Below are 8,927 nucleotides of genomic sequence, written 5' to 3' on the forward strand. Positions count from 1 at the left end.
GGCAGCAAGATCACAAGTTTGAGGGAAGCCTCCGCAACTTATTGGGACTCTGTCTCAAAATTAAAAAAAAAAAAAAAAAAAAAAGCAGCTCTGTCGTTGTAGCTCAGTGGGAAAGCATCCCTGGGTTCAATCCCCAGTACCTGTCCCCTGACACACACACACATACATAAAGAGCCAATTGGAAAAGACACTGAGCTGGAGTCTAGCCCCACTTGAAGCTACCATTGGATTATTTATTTTTTATGAACTGTTAATTTGAATTGCTTGGCCAAAAGTGGCATCCTAACATAGTAAGCTACAATTTAATTTGATGTGCAGAGTGTACCTACCACTGTGACAAGTAGTTGAGTCTTAGCCAATCACAAGTAGCCAACTATTCAAATGTTCAAATAAGACAGACACTTAGCTGTAACCAGTGTCTGTCTGTCTACCTCACTTCTTGTTTCTGTCTATCACTTCCTTAGGATAAATTATAACCTGCAGTGTGGCTCAGTGACATAAGCCTGTAATCTGGGCTCAGGAGGCTGAGGCAGGAGGATTGCAAGTTCAAAGCCAGCCTCAGCAATTTAGAAAGATGCTAAGTAATTCAGAAAGACCTGGTCTCTAAATAAAATAAAATAAAGGGCTGGGGATGTGGCTCAGTGGTTAAGCACCCCTGGGTTCAATCCCTGGTACCAAACAAACAAAAAAGTTACAACCTGCCTAAGTGGTGGAAGGGAATTTTCTGAACCATTTTTGATAAAGACTGCTACCTAATTCAGTCACAAATAAATCCAGTAAAGATCTATAAAATCAGATTTGTTGTAATTTTGTGTTTTAACAATGTTATTTTGGGGCTGGGGATGTGGCTCAAGCGGTAGCGCGCTCGCCTGGCATGCGTGCGGCCCGGGTTCGATCCTCAGCACCACATACAACCAAAGATGTTGTGTCCGCCGAAAAACTAAAATAAATAAATAAACATTAAAAAATTCTTTAAAAAAAAAAAAAAAAAAAAAAAAAAAAAAACAATGTTATTTTAAAAATTTAAATAAATTTGTGTAGTTTCTGATTTCTGCAACATAAAGAATTCCATTATTCTCAAAGAGAGTCAAATCTCTCCTCCCCTCAGTTCTAACACCAAATATAAAGCACTCAGCCTGAGATATTTGATCAAAATAAGAGCCTTTATAGACATTTCTAGAAAGATGGGGAGAGAAAAATAATAGGATATAAATAACCATTATGTACAACTGCCAACAGTCATATTCTCCCAGCCGCTCCTTCCAACATGCACTCCAAAATGTCTGGGGCAGAGATTGGCCACAAGCAAGCAAGTATCAACATCCGGGCTCTGTCTCCAGGCGCTGATGGAGAAGGGGCAGTTCAGGCCTAGAAAAGGAAAGGAGTAAGAAGCATCAGAAGGGCTGCCCCTCCGCCACCCCCTCCCCAGAAGCAGCTCTGGCTGAGCATCTCCACTGTGACCTCTTGAGCCCACGGGCCTTCCAAGGAAGTGGCCAGGAACCCAAACGACAGCAAGAGGAATGCAAAACAGAATTAAGTCAGAACTGAACGGCAGGCTTAGAGACCTTGCAGAAGCTCTGTCCTTGTTTCACAGACAGAATTAACGAGAACTATAGAAAAATCAGGGTTGCCTTTCCCAGCGTGTGGACAGTGGGGACAAAGGGCATAGCTACCTCCCGAGCATAGATCGAAGGAGCAGATATGACATAAATTGATCGAGAGTCTCCATCTTCGGGGTGATTCCAGTCTACTGACGAACTGTAGGAGGAAGGAAAGACAAAATCCCTCTAAATTCTCAAATCTTGTTTCCCCCGCCAATCAAGGACAGGAACCCGCGGTCAACTAGGGGGAATTCTGGAACTACCCAATCCGAAGAGGGCTAGAGGGGTACGAGCCAATCAGGAAAATGCACCAAAGACTCAGACCAATTGCACGGTGGGGATGGATGCACGCAACCAATAGCGACAAAGCATCCTTCGGCGGCCCTCACCTGGGGCCGTCCCCCGAGCCCTCCGGCGTCCTCAGGTTGTTGAGTGCATCGGGTAGCGCGTGGACCGATGGCTCCGGGGATCCCGCCAGCAAGCGAGACCCAGTATCCCGACCAGGGCCACGGCGGCGCACGTGGATCAGTAAGAGTGCAGCGCCAGCCAAGCCCGCGGCCACCAGCAGTCCCAAAGCTGGCGGCAGAAGGAAGCGCTGCGGGTCCGATTGCCTCAGGCTGGGTCGGGCCGCTACACCCTCGTCCGCGCCGTCGGGGTGAACCGGGAACTCGCAGCGCGCGCCCATGTAGCCCGGCGCGCAGGCGCAGACGAGGCCGGAGAAGTGGGCGTAGCAGCGGCCGCCGTGAGCGCAGGGGCGCGCGGCGCAAGGGTCCGCGCGCTCGCGGCAGTCGCGGCCACCAAAGCCCAGCGCACAAGAGCAGCGGCGCGCGCCGCCGCCCTCCAAACACGTGCCGCCGTTGGCGCAGGCGCGGCCCGCGCAGTCGTCCAGGTCGTGCTCGCAGCGCGGACCCGCGAAGCCGGCGCGGCAGCGGCAGCGCAGGGAATGTCCCAGGTCCAGACAGAGCCCGCCTGCGGGGAAGGGGGCGTCAGCGGCGCAGCCCGCCCGCACAGTTTCTCTGCTCCATGTCGCCGCCCTGGGTGCCCCATTCCCTAACGCGAAGGCCAGACTGGGTTTGCCGGGGAGGCCAGCGCGCTTCGATTCTACCGGCCGAAGTCCTGGACTCACGCAGCCTCACCCTTTAGCCCTCGGGGTCTCCCCCTTTCTCACCTCGACTCATACTAACCGGAAGCACCTGGCCTGGGCCGCGCCTTCCGCCTGGACTGCCCTTCCTCTTTTCCTTCCCGCGTGGAAAACCCTTCCCAACTCTTCCTCCATCCCAGCCCCATCACTGTGCCCTGTGCTCCCTTCCCATAGCCCTGACCTCTCTGGGCTAGGCAGAGGGTGAGGGGCTCAGGCAGCCACTGGCAGAGCCCAAGAGATGGCCTCGACACTGCTGTGACCAGAGTGAACACACATTATTTCGGATATAATCATTCCATTAAGAGTGTGCCAGGCACACTTCATGCCAGGCGCTTTACATTCATGATCTCTTTTAATCCTTTAACGCGGATCAGGTCTGTCCCTTTTCAGAATCTTCCTGTGGCGGCTCCACCTCAGGGTAAAAGCAAGAGTCTCCCTTCCTGCTGCCCAGAAGGTCCCACAGGATCTACTACCATCACCTGCCTGGCCTCAGTCTCTCACCACTGTTCTCTGCTCACTGTTCCAACCCCACTGGCCTCCCTGCTGGTCCGCGACAGGACAGACACATTCCTGCCACATCAGCTCCAAGGGGGGCGAGGAATGTTTCCCTGCTGTAATCTGCAGTGCCTAGATTGAGGCCTGACAATTAAATATTTATGAGATAGGGACTATCTCCTTGCCCATTTTACAGAACACACTGGCTGGGCAAAGGGAGTAGCCCAAACACTGGGGCTACCGAATAGACAGGATTCTCACCCAGGACCATCTGAGCCATCCAGGGACCTCCCGCACCCATGTCCATCCCCTGCCATTCTGGCCTCGCGGCCTTACCATTCTGGCATGGCTGCAGGCTGCACCGGTCCACCCTCTTCTCACAGTTGGAACCTTGGAAACCAGGTGGGCAGTGGCAGACATAGGCAGAATCGGGGTCTGCACCCCCAACACACAAGCCACCATTGAAGCAGGGTCCATCCGCACAGGTCACCCCGCTCACTTCACACCGCAAGCCGTAGAACCCGCGGGGGCAGGCACACTCGAAGGACCCGGGTGTCTCCTGGCAGGGGCAAGAGGACTTTGAACAGGAGGGTTCTCGAGGCAAAACCCCATCCCCCTCCCGAGTCTTAACCATTGGGGCTGCTCTTTGTCCTGCCCCAAGCCCCAGTATTCAGAGTCCTTGCCTGGGAATCCTCCCCAGACAGTCCCTTGCCCACTCTGTCACCCTGCGCACTCATTCCCACGGCTATAGCTTTGCCCCCACCCAATGCTGCCCTCTGCTCTGCCTTCCGGAATCCATCCGCGTGCACAAATAGTACTTTGAGGTCCTAGCTCTAAGCCCACCTCCTCCATGAGGGCTGCTCCCCATCTATTCCCGGGTGATGCCCATAACTTGAACAGAGTGCCTCTCCCCCACCCAGGGTGGCAGTGGCTCTAAGTTGCCCAAGTACAGACACCAAGCTCATTCCCACTTTTGTGCCTTTGCTTCCTCCATGACACTCACTTGGCCACCCCTCAGCCAAACCATGCTTCTCAAGCGCTAGCCCAGGAAGCCTCTGACCTCTTCACCTCCTTCTTCCAGGAGCCCCGGACCTCCACGCCGTGGCCCCACACACTCCTTCCCACTCCCACCTTTCGGTACCTCCGCTCAGTCTTTGCTCCTTGATCCCATCTCCATCACCTACTTCAAGGCCCCAGTGCAGGCTGGACGCCTCCAGGAAGCCCTCCTTGATGGCTACTTCCAGACCTCCTCCCCAGGTTGGTGTCTCATGTAGCCCCAGAGAGGGGTCTCAGGAACTCCCAGGGTAAAGTTCTAATCAGGGGGAGGTGGGAGAGGGGGTACTGACGCTACAGCTTCCCCCGTTGGCACACGGGTTCCCGTCACAGGGCCCAGGCCCAGTCGCAAGGCATCCAGCAGTGGCAGACGATGGGCCCCTAGGGCTGAGGCAGCTGCTGGTCGAGACAGGGACGGTGCAGAGGGGCCCAGTCCAGCCCTCCAGGCATCGGCATTCATCTGGCCGCTCACAGAAGCCATGCTCTGGGCTGCAGCCTGCCCGACATGCTGGGTGGAGAGGCAGAGAAGAGGAATACCCATGTTGGAGAAGGTCAAGGGCAAGAGGATGGGAAGCAGAGATTGTAAGTGCTTCCCATGCACTACCCTGTCGCATCCTTATGATAGACAACCCTCCCAGTTTACAGACAGGGAAACTGAGGCCCAGAGAGGTGAGCTGGGCTGCACAGCCAGAAGTGGGGTGAAGAGTGAGGATTGGCACCCAGGCTGCTGGCCTTGGCTCTGTACTGCCAAGTCTGAGCTTGGAGAGGAGAATGAGGATGGGGATCTGGGATTGGGAGGGACCCCTGGCCTTTCAGGGAAGGTGGGAAGGTGTTGGGTGAGGGAAGGTTTGGGCAGATCTAGGTTATCTGGTAGCCTAGGGACCTTGCTAGTGCTTTGAAACTTGGGGAAAGGTCTGAGGGACCCCAGGGTCGAGGTTAGGGATCCCAAGCTTTAAAAAGCAGTGAGGGGCCCGGATGTATCTCAGTGATAAAGCACTGGCTCAGCATGTAAGCAGGCCGGGTCCTACCCCCACTGAGTTCTGGCCTGGAATCTTAGGGAAGGAGGAGGGAAGATTCTGGGGGGAAGTGGGGGCGCTGGAGGAAGGGGTGATTAGGAGACGTTTCTAACGCTCCTGGGTGGAACTAGGGAGCGTCCCAGAATTAGAAGAGCGTTGGAGTCCCAACCTCAGGAAAGGGGTGGGTACGGGTTAGGGGAGGAAATGGGGCACCAACTCTGGAAACGCGTGTGAAATTCCTACTTAGGACAACAAGGGTACCGGGAAGAGGGAAGGGGACTGGAGTCCCCAGGCAGGGCTGGAGGGATGTCTTGCGTCCTGAGTTTCCCCACAGGTGGTAGGTGGATGGTGACACGGGGCTGAGGACCAGGAATGGAGCTAGAAAGGGGCCCAGGGTCCCCGGCTCCCTTAAGGAAGTAGTTGGGTTGCGGAAGGATATCAGAACCCGCTAGTGAAGCAAGGGGGAGTCGGTGTCCCCGGGCACTGAATGGGGTTGACTCACTCGGGGCTTCGCACTCGTCCTCGAACGGCTCGCAGGGGCGCAGTCCCGGGCCGCACCGCGAGGGGGCGCTGCGCGAGCGACACTGGCGCGCGCACGCGGCCCCGACGGCGGGCGGCTCGCAGCGCGCGCGGTAGGAGAAGCGCAGCTCCCAGGCGCCTGCGCGCTGCACGTCCCGGGCCCAAGGGCCACCAGCCGCCAGGCGCCGCCGGCCGGCCACGCGCGCCAGCAGGTTCCAGGCGGGCCCTGCGGGAGAAGCGAGGAGCTGGAGTGGGCGCGACCCGACCCCGGCCACACTCTGTGTATTAAGCTAGTGACGAAACCGCTAACATGTCTAACGTGGTGACAAACACTCCAATTACTAGACCACCAGTTTACCCAGATTGCCCACGACCTTGGGATGCGGAAGAGTGCCACTTCTCCGGAGCGAGGGTGTCACACTCCAACACTGTGCCCCAGGAACTTTCTATTTCGAAACGGTGACAGAACCCCACAGTGGGTCTTCATATCCACAGTTTCCAGCCAGGGTAAGATCACTCCATATTTTGAAACCCAGTATTCCCCCTGCGGAAGCTGCCGCGCCCCAGGGGGCTCCCCAGGACCATTATGTGGACAAGGTGATGGAGCCAGAGGTGACTCCCGTTGCATCCTGGGTTCTTGGAATCAGGTTGTGACAGAGCAAGGCTGTGAAGTGCTAGGTCCTGCTCTGGTGGCTTCACTTCCAAGACAGCTTCCTCCCATTTGCCTGATACTGATGCAGGATGCCTTGTCCAAAATTTTCAAAGAGCTGGGTGCAGTGGCACGTGGTTCCAGCTCTGGGGAGGGTGAGGCGGGAGGATCACTTGAGCCCAGGAGTTTGAGACCAACCTGGGCAACATGGTGAGATGCATCTCAAGGTCGGGGGGGGGGGGGGGGGGGAGACAGCTTTTGGGTTAGAGACACAGCTCAGGGATAAGAGCATATGCTTAGCACACAAGAGATGCTGGGTTTGATCACCAATGCCAAGGGGCACCTTGAGACAGAAGTGTTTTGGATTTTGGAATATTTGCATCTACATAACGAGATATCTTGGGACAAGGACTCAAGTGTGAACATGGAATATGTTTATGATATATATATATATATATATATATATATATATATATATATATATCATACAGCCTGAAAGTAATTTTATACAATATTTTAGTGCACCTGATATATATATATATATATATATATATATATATATATATATATATATATATATATATATATTTAATTTTGAGACAAGTTCTCACTAAATTGCTTAGAGCCTCGTTAGGTAGCTGAGGCTGGCTTTGAATTTGTGATTCTCCTGCCTCAGCCTCCCGAGCTGGGATTACAGGCCTGCACCACCAGCGTGCACCTGCATTTTTTTTTAGTGCACCCGCATTTTAGTGCACCGCATGAGGCCAAATGTGGAATTTTACACCCATGACATCATGTCAGCTCTCCAAAAGGATTTATTTTAGGGGCTGGGGGGATCGCTCAGTGGGTGGAGTGCTTGCCTGGCAAGTGGGAAACTGGCTTCCAAGCCCAGTCCTGGGGAAAAAACAGTTTTGGATTTTGGAGCATTTCCGATTTCTGATTTTTGGATTAGGAATGCCCAACCTGTACTAAGACGATGGACTCCAATCCAGTACCAGGACATTTCTATCCTTGAGATGCCCAGAGCCCTGGAGCTGTTACCCACAGCACCGCTCCCCAGGAGCAGGACATCATGGTCTCAGGAACTTTCCACCTTACAGACTGCCTCACGTCACTATCCTGGATCCCACATCCATGCCCCCACCACAGCCCCAAGGACAAACACACTCACCTCCAACCTGCTGCCCCAGCTCCTCTCGCCAGGTTTCGATGATGAGGGAGAAGGTGCCCTGTTGGTGGTAGAAAGGGAGGAAGACAGAAAGTTCAGAGCAGGTAATCAGAGAAGGCAAGTCCAGACGTGGAGAGTGGTGGCCAATTTCAGGGACAATTCCCAGAAGGATCAGTTCGAGAAGGAACGATATGGTCAGCTCTCCTTGCTAACCAGTGTACAGCAAGGACTTAATTCAAGATACCTAGTTGAGTCCCGCAAAAGGGGTTCACTGAAGTATCAGAATGACCCCACTTTACAGCTAAGGAAATAGACTGGAAAAAGGAACGTCGTTTACCCCAATGGTCTAGAATTTAAATCCTGGAGAATTAATAGGTGTCCCCAAGACAGAGCATGGAAGCATCCCTAAGTGCAAGGAGATTTGGAGACAAAGATGAGGATCCTGGATTTTAGGCAACTCTAAGGAAAAAAAGCAGGGCTCTATGAATTTAGGGTTTTCAGAAGATGGGTTTGGGGTTCTTGGAATTTGGGGTCCCCAGCCTGTAGAGGTGGAGTCAGAACATTTGGACTCCCCAGAGGGCAAGTTGGAATCAGAACATTTAGGGAGCCCAGTGATTAGGGTTGAGAAGCCTGGAAATGTAGTTTCCCAGAATGATGGTAGTTACTTGTCTGGAAATTTGCTGCTCTGGGGAGGCAGTTAGGGTCTTGAAAGTTGGACGACAGAAGAGGGTCAAGGCTTGGGTGGCATGATCAGGCCCATCACCGGGAGTAGCCCAGGGTGGGGGCTCACCGGCCAGGCGTCTCGGAAGGGCACGCGCAAGAGGCCCTCGGGCAGCGGCACATCAGTGGCGGGCGCTCCAGGCTGCTCAGTGTAGACGGGTCCGCGAGCGCTGAGCGCCGCGCCCAGGGCGCACGGGGCCTCGGCGGCCTCGTCGGAGACCCCTGGCTTCAGGCAGACCCTGAAAAAGAGGCGGCAGGAGCCCCGGGCGCTGCAGGGGGATCGCGGGGTCCCTGGGCCTGGTCCCGGTCCGAAGGAGTGGATCTGCAGTTCGAAGACACCGGCAGGCTGTGCCTGGGGTGGAAAGGGCGGAAAGGGGCACTGGGTGAGGGGACCGCGGGGAATCAGGCATCTGTCGTCCCGCGTCCCCTCCCAAGACCAGTGGGCCGCCCCGTCCAGCCCCATTTATCCCTGTTCATTGCATCTCCGCTGCTGTGTTCTGACCTGGGGAAGGCAAAAGAGCGCCAGGATCACCGACAGGACCCGGGACATCCGCAGAGAGACCAT

General features: G+C 54.6%; 1 protein-coding gene across 1 annotated transcript; it reads right to left on the reverse strand.

Annotated features, from left to right (window-relative positions):
* Nucleotides 1-1,090: 1,090 nt before the first annotated feature.
* On the reverse strand, nucleotides 1,091-8,927 carry Dll3 (delta like canonical Notch ligand 3). Its single transcript, XM_046440267.2, has 9 exons — nucleotides 8,865-8,927; nucleotides 8,433-8,714; nucleotides 7,646-7,703; nucleotides 5,809-6,051; nucleotides 4,584-4,798; nucleotides 3,574-3,796; nucleotides 1,991-2,570; nucleotides 1,674-1,758; nucleotides 1,091-1,368 (listed from the first exon to the last, which is right to left on the reverse strand). The coding sequence occupies exons 1-9, from the start codon at nucleotides 8,925-8,927 to the stop codon at nucleotides 1,363-1,365; spliced, it is 1,755 nt and encodes a 584-aa protein (XP_046296223.1). The 3' UTR covers nucleotides 1,091-1,362.

This window comes from Marmota monax, unplaced genomic scaffold (genome assembly GCF_021218885.2).
Source record: "Marmota monax isolate L192 unplaced genomic scaffold, Marmota_monax_Labrador192_F-V1.1 WCK01_AAM20220418_F8-fsc00228, whole genome shotgun sequence".
NCBI classification, from domain to species: domain Eukaryota; kingdom Metazoa; phylum Chordata; class Mammalia; order Rodentia; family Sciuridae; genus Marmota; species Marmota monax.